The sequence below is a fragment of the Scardinius erythrophthalmus genome, assembly GCF_964197995.2.
Source record: "Scardinius erythrophthalmus genome assembly, chromosome: 4".
Taxonomy (NCBI): Eukaryota; Metazoa; Chordata; class Actinopteri; order Cypriniformes; family Leuciscidae; genus Scardinius; species Scardinius erythrophthalmus.
The window spans coordinates 4,600,639-4,615,932 of record NC_138224.1 but is presented as its reverse complement, the minus strand read 5'-3'; the positions used below and the strand labels follow the sequence as shown (position 1 = coordinate 4,615,932).

Sequence of the window (15,294 nt, the reverse complement as noted above, 5' to 3'; positions counted from 1 at the left end):
CACCCCAACTCCTTCCGCCTCTGCCGTTTTAATTTGATAAAATCCTGAATGAATTCCTGGCGGAGGCGCGTTTAGCAATTATCCCAGGTGGCGACACTGTGGTTTATTTTTTTATTTATCTGCTGCTTTATTTCTTTTTCTCCGCAGAGATCGCCCCAAACTACGAGTTTTACAAGAACGCCGACGTCAGGCCACCGTTTACTTATGCAACCCTCATCAGGCAGGTGAGTGGGAAATAAATTAGCTTTAGCCTGATTAGATTGTAATTAATTGCTGCTTGAATTAAGTCTGGGTGAGAGCGCCTTGACGCACTCCAGTCTCTAACGCACCGCTTAATGGCATCTCATCGCAGGCTATCATGGAGTCAGGTGACATGCAGCTAACGCTCAACGAAATCTACAGCTGGTTCACACGCACCTTCGCCTACTTCAGACGCAACGCCGCCACCTGGAAGGTAACGTGTTACGGTGGCCTGTGAGGGACGATTAGCAGCGATTTCGCCTCTTTTTAACCTGCCTCCTGAAAAGGGCGAATTCTCTCTTTATCTCGCTCTCGCTCGCCCGCTCACTCTGTGACAAGTGAAAGAATAATTCAGCCTCTGATATCATTTTCTAATTTGGTGCAATTAATAGCCTAGTCTTGACGGGGAGGTGTGTGCTCTGACGCGCTAATTACTAACCAGCCACTCAATCATCAGCACCTTTTGTTAGACGTGGCGTATTACTGCTTTCTCAGTGTCTCCTTTTCATTTTTTCTCCTTCCCCACCCTGCATATTATTGGTTAATTACGTTGAAGGATGGCTGTTTGCCTTGTAGACACACACCACTACATCCCTTTTCTTGTTGTTGTTGATGTCAACCAAGGCTTCGTAGACACTGTAACTCATGCGGCCAGACAAAAAGCCAAGGAGAACAAGACAAATGGAGAGAGAGGTTAAGGCCTGGCTCTAAAGCGCTAATGCCTCTGTCATCCAGGAAACACACTTTATTTCCCAGGACAAAAGGCCTCATTTGTATCTCTGTCCCAACAAATACATTGTCAGACGGGGATAAAAAGAAAAGGAGGATACAATAAAAACCATCCTCTATTTTTAGACAGGGCAGCAGCAGTGCGTGTCGATAAGATACAGTACACATCTGTTTTTTCCTCTCTTTTAACCTCTCAAAGGTTTCTCCGGCTCTCATCAGCATGCCGAGCATTTCCCAGCACTAGATTTAGCAAAGTGAATTAATTTGGATTTGGATTGCTAATGATGCTGGTGTATGATTACAGCTCCACAAGGGTGTGCAATAGCTCCCCGTACAGATGCATGCTGGGCCACGACTCATTTACTGCCAGAGCGCCTGTTCGGAGACGCTTGAACGAGCGTTTTTAGGCATTTTATGGCCTTGTAGCCGCAAATGCATCCCTCTTTGCCTCTGTCCTTATCAACCGAAATATTTTAATCTAGTCCCGACTGGAACAAAGAGGCAAAGCAGGGGCTTTCAGCATATTCGGGTCCCTCCTTCTACAATAGCGGAGCAGGAATTTCCATTTGGATCCTCCCTGCTCTTTTGTGAGGGCCCAGGCAGGGCCGGCTGGTGACGGGCTTGTCATTTGATTAACAGAGAGAATTTTTAAAAAGGAATGAAAGGTGATTTAATATCTGTGCTTGGTCTCATCAGCTCAGCTTGGGGATCGAGCTCTCAGCCCCGCCAGCTTATTAGTTATAACTATATAGCATGCATAATAAAACTGCTCATTTGCTCATTAATATTAAAATTATCATATTCAGAGCCATGGGCATTAAGATCAATCAAATCCTGGGATTTTCAGGTCAGATGCGAGATCTGCTTATGAGGGTTTTTTTTTTATATATATTCCTCTCTCTCCCTTTTCTTAGAGCAAAAAACACCCACCCCTCAAATAAAACATGAAAAAATGTAATATGAGCAAAGGTTATTATTTGGCTTCTTTGCTGCATGTTTTAATTAGATTCTATTATGGCGACATACGAGTCTTGCCGTATTTCTTTATTTTCTGCTTCATGATTATGAAAGAGTGTTTATGGGTCATTTTGAAAAACTGAATAAATGTATTTCTGTGTTCTTAATTATTGTAATATAATTTTCTTCTGCTTAAAAAAAAACTAACTGCTGAAAAATGTCCCATAATTTAGTTTTATCTGCCATATTTATCCCATATCCCATATTTAGTTTAATCTGCCATAACATGTTACAACAAAAATAGTCTTCTACTGTTGATGATATTGGGGCATTAAATAATTTTATTTTAGAATAGTGAAAATGTGGCTGTGATATTATTGGTTAATATATGTGGCCATGATTATGACAAAAGAAAGCTTTAAAAAAATATTTAAAAAAATGTATTCTATAATGTGCACTGATTAATTATGCACATTGAGACCTCTATTGAAGTAAATATGCCCATCTTTAATTCCATATTTGTATGTTTAACAGAACGCAGTGCGACACAACCTCAGCCTGCACAAGTGTTTTGTCCGAGTGGAGAACGTGAAGGGTGCCGTGTGGACCGTGGATGAAATGGAATATCAGAAACGCAGATCTCAGAAGATAACAGGGTACACACACACACACACACACACACACACACAGTATAAATGTCTTTCAGATGACGTTACAGTCAGATTAGTAGTAATTGTTCAATATTTGTGTTCAGGAGCCCGACGCTGGTCAAGAACCTGCCATCCAGTCTGGGTTATGGGGCGGCTCTCAACGCCAGCTTACAGGTAACGCGTGTGTGTGTGTGTGTGTGTGTGTGTGTGTGTGTGTGTGTGTGTGTGTGTGTGTGAGGTTGGCACAGGCAGTGAGAGTCTAGAAGGACACCGTGTGGTAGAGGCAGGTACCTTCTCCCCCAGCCTGGCCTCAGATTGATAGCAGCCTGTGCAAATGCGAGGGCATAATCATTAATATTTATCCAAACTGTCATAAATGATTTGGCTTCGCAGTGTCGGCCAGCGAGCTGCTCGTGGCAAAAACTTTAAAATTTAATTACTGTATCTAACTTTAATGTGCAGGAGGCAAAAATGTCAGGAGTCTTTTTTTTTCTTTTTTTTTACTGTTTTGAGGTAAAGTTTTGGATGGTTTCATTATCATGTGGATGCTTGTGCTTTCTTTATTCGCTGTTCATTTGAGGCCTGTCTTGTAGGGTGAAGAGATTGTTTTTGCAACTTCAGAACTCTCCCGTAGTTTTTTTTTCCCTGCAGTTTTTATCGTACGGAGAGACTGATTCTTCAGCAATAATTCGGAAGTGACTCAATAAAAAAGAGGAGATAATCTTGAACGAGCTGGAAGCCGTGCGCTGTGACATGCCGCCTGCTGAAACGGCTTGAAAATGCTTGAGTGTAACTATTCCCTCTCTCTCTCTTTCTCTCATAGGCTGCGTTGGCGGAGACCTCTTTGCCGTTGCTGGGTAATCCAGGCTTGATGAATAGCGCGTCAGGTATGATGGGGGCGAGTCCTCATGGACTGATGAGCGGCAGCCCGACCGGCCTATTGCAGGGCACCACGCATGAAGATCTCAACGGCACACTAGATCACCTGGACACTAACGGACACAGCAGTCCCGGATACTCCCCGCAGACCCAACTGTAAGTTCACTCCTGCATTTAGACACATCTCAAGTTATTTAGACAATATTCAGAGGGATGTAATGGGCAGGGCTTGATTTTATCCAACAAAATTTGCTTGGATCATGAAAAGTATTTTTTGTGGCTAATATTGCTTGTTTTTTTTATCTGCAATTACACCAGCTAAAAAGAAAAACAATGTAAAAATGATGTATAAAAATGAATTGTGCAAAAAAAAAAGGCCACTGCATTTTTTTTTAAGTATATGGGGGTCAATTATGTTTTGTATTTAAGATCCCAAAATGATTAATTATTACAAAAAATAAAATTATTATTTATAATAAAATATTTAAATATTTTGTTCTTTCAGATCAGGAGTTTTAGCACTGAACTTGCAGTGGTATGTATATTTGCAAGGTTCCTAAATTACATTTAAACTTCATATGCTCAAAAAAAGAAACACACAAAATCATCTAGACCTGAGGTTAAGTGTACATTTGGTTCTTGGATTACAGCTCTTACCTATAAATAGGTAAGAAGTGAAAGGCTGCCATAATTACAGATTCCCTTGTAATTACCCCACTGTCCACATCGCAGAGGTTTAGATGTTATATTTTATGCAAGACCGTTCCTATTAATATTTAGAAGCTAACTATATCATTAATTACTTTAAAATCTTTGCCTTTCCATCTTTTTTAATGGCTCAGAGAGAGAGAGAGAGAGAGAGAGAGAGCACAGGCTGATGAAAGATTAATGCGGTGTCGGTCGGAGGAATGGTGATATAGAACATGTGCTCGCCCTAATCAGTGATGTCACTCATGCTGGATGGCTGTGTTTACCGAGCCAAAGATAGTAGCACAAGGGCAGCGGGAAGTGTGTCGTACGCAGTCAGACTCGCGCACACACACATTTGAGTTTCATGCGTTTTCAGTTGCTAATGCTAACCCAAAGACACTAATAGCTAAAAAAACACACCGCACACTCCAGAAATGTGTGTTAATGGGAGTGTGTTTGATTCAGAAGTGGGACAGTAGTGTGAAGTGGGCCAAATCTGAGATCCAGACAGAATCCCTGTGTATTCACTCCCTCAGGTTATTTAACTTTTAATAATGGACAGTTAAGTCTGGTGTTTTTAGACCCCTCTCTCTCTCTCTTTCGCTCCTTCTGCCTCTCCGTCTTTCATATTTTCTCTCTTTCTGGCTGAAGCGTTAAGACATAAATGCTCAATAAAGGTGAAATCTCTCTTACATGACCTGTACATGCGCAAAATGGAAGAAGTATGTTTTGCGAGTGGCTTTTTCGGGGCTGCATTTAATAATGAAGAAGCTAAAGAGGACAACACATTCACATTTTGTCTCCTGAGAAACAGAACAATTAGACTAACCTTTCTCTGAACATGTTGCATTAATGGCATCAGACCAGATAACCACGCGTGTACACATAGGCCTATATGATTTTTGCCATATCTCTTTAGAGGAGAACAATTTAAGCTTGCTTTTATATAAGCAAAATACAATATGATCATCTAACAGTCTCTTCAATGTAAAATACAAATTTATTTATTAATGCACATTTTATCCAGTGAATTCTCGATGGATAAAATCAGGTCCTGCATTTTTGCTCATTGTTTATCCAGTTTCACTCACTTCATTGAATAAAATGGGTTGCAAACTGCTCGTCTACCCTCGTTTTTAAGGGATGATGTGCAGTCATTTAAAAAAAGCAAGCTTTGCGCCAAAAACTTTTGCGGTAATCATTCAGGATATAAAGACATATACATATTTAATCGCTATTTGCTGTGACTGACCAATCAAAATCAAGCATTCCAGAGAACCATGTAATAAAACGTGGTTAAACCCACACACTTGAAAATAGTGGTGTTTGCCGTAATAGTCATCTCTGATCATTTTGGTTTAGGGAAGTGTCTTACTTGAGTGTATACACACACACACACACACACACACACAGACTGGCACAGACTCCGGCTCCAGATTTTCTCATGCCAGCCTCTCATTAAACACTAAATGTCTCATCCTGACATCTTAATACAGTGGAGAAGGGACGGCGAGGACTAATCATTTCTCTCTTCCTCTCTCCTTCCTCCTCCAACCTCACTAGCATGCCGCTGATTTATAATTAATGCAAATGAAAGCTGTAAGCCATGCTTCTTCACATTAGGAGTAAAGGCCTGTGTCGAGCTTAATGGCCAGTGGAACGTCGGACCGACCGGGATCATTTGTCTCGCCGTAATATCTTTAAGTATCTCTGTTTGTTATTGTACGATAAATGTGGCCAGCAGAACATTAGCTGAGCGCTGACGGTCAACGGTGTCTTTTGTAGCTCCATCAAACATTATGACAAAGTTGATGTTTACTAACGTTATAGCTTCATTATTATGGCTGTAAGAGCAGTAAAAAAAAAAAAAAATTTAATGGCAAATTACAACGTTAACAAATGTAATTGCAGGTGAAAATACTGAGAGAATGGCATGATGGGATATTCTAGCCTAAATCAACACTTTTTGAAGACCAAAGCTTGATCATTTGTGTAAATATAATTATATATTTTAAAAATATTTTTTTTTTGGTCCCAAACAGACGTTTCTTAACATTGTAGCATCATCATTATGATTATGATGGCAGAGAAATGACGGGAATAAAACATTTCACACAGTAAAACTATGATGACAAAATAGATGTTAACATTATAGATTCATTGGTATGGCTGTAATGCCTGTTAAATGATAAAAACTAATGAAATTGCAAAATTGCAGATGAATATACCAATGAGAGCAAGGCATGATGGGATATTCCCACCCAAAATGCCATAGTTTGAAGACTAAAGCTGTTGCTGCGTTATTGTACGATAAATGCAGCGGAGATTACACACATTTGCATAAAAAAAAAATACGGGAAAGGACTTCAGTAATAAGCAGCGACTGTAACAAAAAGTTGCAATAAAAGACATTGTTGACTATGACTAGATGTTTACAAACTCTAATGGGAATTATGATAATGAATTCTAAAAATCATAAAAAATTATTAAAATCGAATAAAACTGTTAAATTAGTCAAATGAAAAAGAACTACATTGAAGGTTGATGGTGCTGTATCTACCCAAGATTACACTGTGTGACAACCAGACGCTATTGTGCTTGAATTAATTGCTTTAATAAAGGAGGGAGAAGTTTTTAATTCGCAGGTATTTCTTGAGGGTGTGAAATATATCACTGCGGTGGTCCGACAGAGTCGCCCCATTTCTCTCCAGCTCACGTAGCCGAGTACAGGAGACAGAAACATCCTGCCGCTTCCACATCTGAATATTAATCTATTTTGCTATAAATATTAAAGTAATCTGTACCTTTTAAAATTCTTTTCATATTCAAAGTTCCCCGTGCCATTGATGAGCGCGACCCAGGAGAGAGCAGCCAGACACGGCCTAATACAGAGACTAGTTGATAAGGATTCCTCCCTCTCTCTCTCTCTCTCTCTCTCTCTCTCTTTCTCTCTCCAGTCCAGTGGGATTTCCTGATGCATCCGACGTGTCAGAAATAATTAGGTTTTGTCAGATTTATCATGGTAGCACAAACCTCTCTCCCTGCCAAGTGCCCAAGATCATGTTAAGCCTTGTTTGTGTATGACAGAGTTATTATTCTTGTTAGTAACCTAACTTCCGCCCTCTCTTCGGCATCTCGCCGCTCCTCGCCAAACCGCTTCGTGTTTTTTTTTTTTTTTTACCCTCCTCGCTACATTTATTGACAGTCGGTAAAGATATTCATCCATTTGGAGTTAAAAACATGGATCATGGTGTCCGAGGCAACTGGCAGTCTGAAGTTGATTAATGGTGGAGTCTAGCTGCAGGTTGTCTCCTCACTCGAGAAGTGCCACCACGGCCCCTGCATATTAACGAAGGCCTGCACTTTCTATTAACAAGATAAAAAATAAAAAAAAGCTCCACTCTATCCCACCCACCCAACAAACCCCCCCTTGCTCCAGGGGCGAGAGGATGAGAAATTCTCCATTATTTATAATGGGGCTGCAGCTACTTCTTTTTTCCCTTTTAAATAGCAGGTGCCATCAGTAAACTTCTCAGCGGCGAGCATATTTTACTGTCAACGCTTTCGCGTTTCCACACACGCTTCATTAATCGGGGTTTAATTGCTGTTAACGCTTTTTTTGCAACTTTGAAAACACAGACATCTTGAGTTAAGTTTTTTGTGTTGGTGATGAGTTTACACTTTTATTTCATTACAGTTTTGTAATTAGATCTTAGAGTTGCATTTCTGTTGACAGTGCTTAAGGAGAACTTACTTTGACAGCTTCCTGGAATACTTGAGTGTGATTGGTCAGATTTTGAAGAACCAATTTTCTATGTCTCTTTCCTTCTCGTATATAAAAAGTCATTCCAACTCTAATCATCTGTAATGTACATTTCTTTATTAATGTAGTAAGTAATAAGTGGGATTATGTGCAGTTAGATGATCATTATCGCAAAATAAATCTCTTAAATGGTCATATAGGATCTCGATTACCCTTATTATTATTATTATTATATGGACTACTGATCTAAAGTTTGGGATCTGTAAGAATGTTTTTCACCTAAAAACCTTTATTCAGAAAATAGACTTTTATGTTACAATATATATATATATATTTCAAAGAAACGTTTTTCTTTTGATCTGACGATTCATCAAAAACATTTAAAAAAAAAAAAAAAAAGAAAAAAAATTTCAGCACTAAATCAGCATATTTTATAATGATTTGTGAATAATCATGTTACACTGAAGACTGAAGTAATGACTGCTAAAAATTCAGCTTTGCATCACAGGAATAAATTACTTTTTAAAAATATAAAAATAGAAACATTTTAAATTGTAATAAATAAAAAAAATCTTTTGAATTCATATTTGACCAGAACTTTCTCTAAATTTCTCTAAAAATCTGTCTTTTACGCAGGCATCCAATTCACGTCAAAGAGGAGCCGCTAAACATGGACGACGAGGACTGTCCGATGTCACTGGTGACCACAGCCAATCACAGTCCTGAGCTGGATGATGACCGGGAGCTTGAGGAGGGCAACCTATCGGAGGACCTGGAATGACTATTTTGCCCCACCCCTCTGCAGTGGTTCTGCCCCTTTCAGGCCCCGCCCCTCAACTAATACACAACCACCGCAAAAGCAAAAAGACTGGACGCAGCAGGCGGGAGTATTTATTTAGCATGCATCTGGAGACTGGCCCGAAGAAAATCTATACCGCAGATCTTTAGGGACCACAGATGGACAGACATGAGACGTCTGCTTTTTAAAAACAAACATAAAAGGAAGAACAAAAGGACAAGACTTCATTCGAATCAGCTTGGCCACCTCACACAACGAACACGAGGCTCATGGACCGAAAAAGACAGAAGCGAAAACGGGAGCGAGTCCGTTCTGTAGAAAGCCAACGGCCACATATACTGCCAAAAAAAAAAGAAGTTTTAAGTTTGTGAATATCCAAGCCACAGTAGTCGTCGGTGTTAGATGCAATTGCTGGTTCAATTCAAGTTGTTGCTCTGTTATTTTTTGCACATGAGTAGTATCAAAAATTAGTGTCACTGCCTGTATGTCGACAAAATGTAAAAAAAAAGAGAAAAAAAAGCAGTTTTTTTGTTGTTGTTATTTTTTTTTTCCCCATTGTTGTCATTTTGTTCCTCCTGCGACTAAGCTTATGTTCATTTCCAGTCATGTTTGCGGCACCACCAACTGTAAATGGCATTTCCTAAAGTCACGTCAATAACACAACCGTGGTATCAAGACTGTTGCAGCCGTCCAAAAACAAGTACACAAAAAAAGTAGGTCTCGAGTCTCACTAGCTCTGTTTCTGCTGAAAACGTGAAACGTGATTCAGGTGCAACTCGACCGCTGAGAGGAAAAACACGCAAGAAAAAGATGCGTTTCTGCATATTCTTCTAGTCTCTTTACCTCCTTGTTCTAAAGCTTTGTCTACCTGCAAAGAGTCACAGGCAACAGCTAGAAACCAAAGCCAACACTATCAACGGCCAATAGCTTAGACAGAAGCCGCCAGACTCTTTGGTCAGTCTTCTGTGACTTTAACTAGTACAAAGAGAAGTTTTTTTGGCTTTTTTTCCACTAACTACCTTCGAATAACCTCTGGGATTGTCTCCTTTAGCCCTGTACAAAGATAAAGACGTAATTTGATCGACAGACGGAGTCCCGTGATGTCGCTCGACCCTGTCTGCCAATGAAACGGGAAGACCATTCAACTACCGTCATGAGGTCCAGAGAGCAGCTATAAATGGATCATGACCAAAATAACTATGTGGAAGTGCAGAAAAAGAAAAAAGTTTTTTTTTTGTTTTTTTTTTACTTTTGTATTCCTTTATTATTATTTGCGTAACTTGCCATCTTGTCATCGTTTTTACTAGTGAAATGTACTGTTCATTGTGACTGTCCAGCGTGTCATGTCTTATATCCGTCAATTTCTTCAGAGCCGAAACCGAAAATATAATAACCAAACTTTAAGATATCTAGTGAAGCCAAAAAAGTCATGATTTCAAGTCGATATGAAATGATGTGGCTTGGTTATATTGTAAAAGCAAATAACAGAGCCATGACAGGAAGAGGACGTTTGCTTTGCTCCATTGATTCAGACTCATTGTATAATTCATGGCTATACAGACACACCTAATGTTGGATCATGGGAAGGTTTGTGGTTAGACCGTCTGTGGTGTATAAGTAGCAACCCGTTATTTGAGGTGGAACGAGAAGTGATCGCTCGCTTTTATCCGGACGTTGCTGATGTCATCGAGGAAAAGCGGTTGTTGCTTTAAAGTTAAAAGTTTCTTTTTCAGTCAAACCAAAGTTATACAGATTTCTGCCTCTTCTTATACAGCAGATGAAAATAACGCAAAGCCTGTTTCCTTTTCTTCTTTCGCTTTCTTTGATTGTTCTCTAATGCAGAAAACCAATTTGAAACGGATAACTGCTTTGTGTTGTAACCGATAATGTCAAAGTTTGTATCTGTCTGTGTGAAACATACTGTGCAGTTGTTCCCGTTTCGTGCCAAACCGAGGAGTTGGCTGCTAGTTTAGCACACACACACACACACACACACACACACACTAATAATAAGACAGCGGAGCTGGATCCAGGAACAAAGCGTATCCCTTATCCTTTGCTGGAGTCAGCAAATTGACTTGAAGATGACATTCATAATAATTTTATGGCACCAAATAAAAGGACGCAGCGTCTTTGAATAAGAAGATACAAAAAGGGTTCTCCCACTTATCCAAAAAAGGCTTCTACCTCTTCACAACATGAAAAAATGGCAGATTGCACGAGTCGTTAGAACGCCACCGACACATTTTTCCGCCTAATTCACGCAGGACTTCGCCAAAAGCGCCAGTTTACATTCCCAAAGGCAGATGTGGAAGGTTTGCATTGAACTAGTTTGTCCTCAGACATTTGTAGAATGAATATGTAAAAATAACCTGTAAGGGGATGATATTGTGTTATTAAAAAATGCATGTCTAAATTCATTTGGTGGACTGGAAATAAGAATTAATTAACACATATAATAAAGCGTCATGATGATGATGTTGATGGACTAATTGCATAAAGTGTGCATACCTCAGCTATTCTGTTTCCGGGGGGAGATGATGATGATGATGATGATGATGATGATGATGATGGACAAAAGAAACTCTCAGCCACAGAATGCATATTTCCTGTAGAGTTTGCATGGGTTTTGTAAAAACATTTTAAAAAAATGTCTAAAATAGTTGCTTGCACATAATACCAGAAGAACCTCCAGATCGGCAATCTCCTCCAATAGATTTTAGGATTGTCTGGGTTTTTTTCTGGGATGATTTTGTCTGTATTTTGATAATTGTGCATATTATGTAAAAAGATACAAAAAAAAAAATGTTGGTGGACCCATGAATTTACCAGACATTTTTTTCTAAGCTAAAAAGCTAAGTGTTTTTTTGTTTTTTTCTTTTCTTTCCTGAATTTCATGAATTTTTACTGTTCTCTCATTGCTTGCTAAGAATAGCAAACCTGCTTTTCCTGCATCTGCGTTGCGTAGCTGTAAGGCTTTTCCTAATGTGTGTATTTATTGCTTGTACCTCTGTGCATACGTTCTGAAGCATTACGTCAGGCAGTTGAGTCATGTATCCTTTCTAATAACTATCATTCTCCGGGAATATGATCCCCTATGTATACAGTAAATTGGGACTGTAGCAAAGAAAAAAAAAAGAAAAAAAACATGTTTATGTAATTGGTGAATACCTTTTGGTTGTTTTTGCCTTTCAGTTTGGTTTCGTTTCCTTCGAATCGAGACTCCTTTTTGATACTTTTCATTACCGTGTACTGTGTCCATATGTTACGGATTTCTGCGAGAGTAGAGGTCACGATTGAGAACTGTAACGGCCGTTATTATTTTCTGTATTCATGGCTTTTCACTGCTGAATAAAATAAAGGACCAAAACTAGGATTTGAAAAGCAACTGTCTACCTCCAACATCAGGGAGTTCTTACTTTTTTTCTCCTTTTTTTTTTCTTTTTTTGTACACATATATCTTTTATTCTACAAAGACGCAGCCTGTGGAAATGGGGCTGCGTTATGCTTTTATGCAACGTGGAGGAATTTGTCGCAGGAACTCAAAAACATCTCTGAAAAAGAGAGGCGGGGAAAAAGAAAAACAATAAAACTTTAATAGCGGACTTACACGGCTTTGTTCCGGCTCCCGGCACCTCGAGTGTTGTTTAGATGAGGTGCTCGTAATGGACTCGGCCCGTGTTCTCCGTCCCCGGCTTTGATCTGAGGAGAGAGAGCGTGGCCCGGCACAGCTTACTTGAAAAGGCTATTTGGGATGCAGCCGGGCCTCTGTGGGGGAAACGGCACATCTTCCATGCATTTTTGCTGCTTTCTTTCGATCTGAGGCCCCTAGTTGAGTTGCAGCGTGTGTTATGTGTTTACGTGAACACTGAAAGCACGATGTAGAGGATTGGTTTATTTGCAAGAAATAATGCATAGAGCTGGGCCTTCTGCGTAGCCTGCATGTAGTCGATTGGCTGAGATTCTTGGTTATTGACTTTTCTGCACTTTAGAAGCAAACAAAAGTTGATTGTTATAAAACAGATAGTCACACCCCAAACTCACGCTATCTGTTGAGCCAATCTTGCTGTTTCAGGACGCTAATACATACAGATTGATGTTTGATCCAACGGATGTCAACTTTCAATGGTCTCTGCATTTCAATGGTCTCTGCATTTTAATTTAGCTCTTAAGATTGTGAAAAATTGCACGCTGTGCCTTTAAGAAAAGCATGCTTGTGGGTGTTAAATTATCTTATTCTTATCCTGGTTTTACTCTGATCAAACAAATGAACCCTTTTCCCAAGAAAACGGCACGTTTTATTTGAGGTCAGCGCAGACAGATGCGATTTAACCTCATTTCTGCCTTTGAAATTGAAATGCGTTGACCACAAATTTGCAAGAAATTGTCAAATTCTTAAAGCAAACTTGTCAAAGTCACGGGCAGGTGCTCAGGCGGGCCGTGATTGAACCCAAGTCCCTGGTGTGACCCCGTCGCTCATTTTCAGTTTTAGCCTGACTGATGGGCCGCTCCGTTACTTGCTTTTTACTCTCAAGGGATTCGACTTTACCACAAAGACTGAGCTACCAGACGCCTGAGAATATGTCTTTTAGCAGGTTCTCCACTGATCATTGAGAAGAATTTGGATTTTTTTTTAGGCTTCGCCCCATCAAAACGCCCCCCCTGCGCCCAGTTTGCTGCAGTTACTCCGGCTGTTTCCACGTTGCAGAACCTCTCAGGACGCTATTCTACTGTGCTTTTTATGCACTTGGAAGTGTTTGTGAATTCAAGTGAGGGATGGCACACGACGTGCAACAAGGGCCGCTGTGTACCACACAACATCAGAGCGAGCGCAGACATTAAAGTGTGAGCCACATTACAGACCCCTCTTTCAAAGGCCATGAAATAATAATGGCTTGTGGTTAGAGGTATCCGTGAGTCACATTCGCTGCTTTTCATAAAGCGGAGTTATTTACAGAGCAATGAATAAAAGAATGGGATAGTGGTGCAAGCCTTTTCCACATGAACTGAAAGAGCTGAAATAGGTCAGCATAAATTTAGTTCTTCAGGTAGAGGTCTTGTCATTAACATCCACTGGTGCAATGGTCTACTTATGACAACTGCGTAACTCTTTAAAGGGGATATATAATAATTCTTATGAATCAATCGCTTTTTTTATTGCCAATGTCTGAACAGATTAGCAAAACTTAAAACACGAGACCTTCCCTTCTTCCTAGGTTGTCTATGAAAGCCTGCAGACTGATTTTTATGTGAAGAACTCGGGGCGTTTTAGCCGGGAAAATCAAAAGGATGTGACGTTTACGCGCGCTCCCGAGAGCCTCTCTTCCGTTCTAGAACACATGGAATTAATGCTGTTCAGGATAATGCCGAAATAGCTATTCTACTTTAAGTGTAATATTAATGTGTCATGCAAAGAAAAGGGAGAAATTCAAACTACAGTCTCACATAGCCATATAGTCTTGCATTCTTATCAAACTATCATAACAGTGTAATTTTAATTACCTCATCTGTCGACATGATGATGGTGAATTTCAGTCTGGTGCAAACATATCCCCACCGCTATGATCAGATGATTTTTTACAAGGCCTGGTTTCTCGCATCGCATTCAGGCTCTTTACATGTGCACGAGTGCGAACACGAGCAATCAGTTCCTGCCTGCAGTTCAATTAACGGCCACCGGTGTCGCTAATAAAAGAGGGGTTTGCGAAATATTGCCCCTTTAATGTTTTCGGGATTTATTATAAGTCAGAATATATGAATTGTCAGAATAAACAAATACATTTGTTCCTCATTCCATATAAACAAGCAAAAATCATGTTTACAGTGAAGCACTTAATGGAAGTCTATGGGGCAAGAGGTTTAAACGCATCAGTCTTTCTACCTCAAAATTCAATGTCAGTGCAGTTTCTTTGTAATTTTTGAGTGCAAATTGCTTCTACATCTAGTTTTTGTATTTGGCCTAATTATTCTGTACCAAAAAATGTCATTATACAAGCTTTAAACTGTTCAGGTCTTCCCTTTAGTACTATTTTTTCTAGGCGGATGAACATGTAAGTGAATTCAAAAAGTTACTGTTTACTAAGTTAAAATTGTAAAAAGAAGTTGATAACTGTGATATAACTGTATACTGATATGTAACGGTAAGGGATTTTATCATAATGTTAACAAATTTGTGATTCTTGCAGAGCTGTACTTTCAAAACAGTGTGTATTTAAACATATATCCCAGTGCAAAGCCCCATTGACTTCCATTTTAAATGCATTACACATGATTTTTCTACAAACTGAGAGGCCTGTTGTTGAAATGATCGTGCATGATAGTCGACTGCATCTTTTATATGCAGTGTGTATACATACAACAGCCTAATTTTGTTGTCGCTCAGCAAAAGGCATCAATAATGATGTGCTATTTTGAAGGGAAAAAAACCATTGGGTTTAGAGATTGAGAGGCCAAAAGTGTCCCTCTCCACTCAGGCCTGACACTGTGTTCCTGATCTCCATTGGGGACTCGCCTGCGGCTGCAGAATCGCCTGCTAAATAGTCTGAGGCGATGGCAACGCTAATTGAGATCATCATTATTATAATTGC

At 39.7% G+C, this 15,294-nt stretch overlaps 1 protein-coding gene across 3 annotated transcripts in view; it reads left to right on the top strand.

Annotated features, from left to right (window-relative positions):
• Positions 1-11,184, top strand: part of foxp2 (forkhead box P2) — a 104,370-nt gene extending 93,186 nt beyond the window's left edge. For 2 of the 3 annotated variants that reach the window (XM_081363682.1, XM_081363684.1), the window contains 7 exons: positions 148-224; positions 353-454; positions 2,461-2,582; positions 2,681-2,750; positions 3,400-3,611; positions 3,961-3,990; positions 8,545-11,184. In XM_081363682.1, the coding sequence (XP_081219808.1) occupies positions 148-224; positions 353-454; positions 2,461-2,582; positions 2,681-2,750; positions 3,400-3,611; positions 3,961-3,990; positions 8,545-8,689 (758 nt within the window). In that variant the 3' untranslated portion in view covers positions 8,690-11,184. The remainder of the gene's footprint in view (positions 1-147; positions 225-352; positions 455-2,460; positions 2,583-2,680; positions 2,751-3,399; positions 3,612-3,960; positions 3,991-8,544) is intronic. The other variant, XM_081363683.1, reaches the window with a different exon arrangement.
• Positions 11,185-15,294: the final 4,110 nt, after the last annotated feature.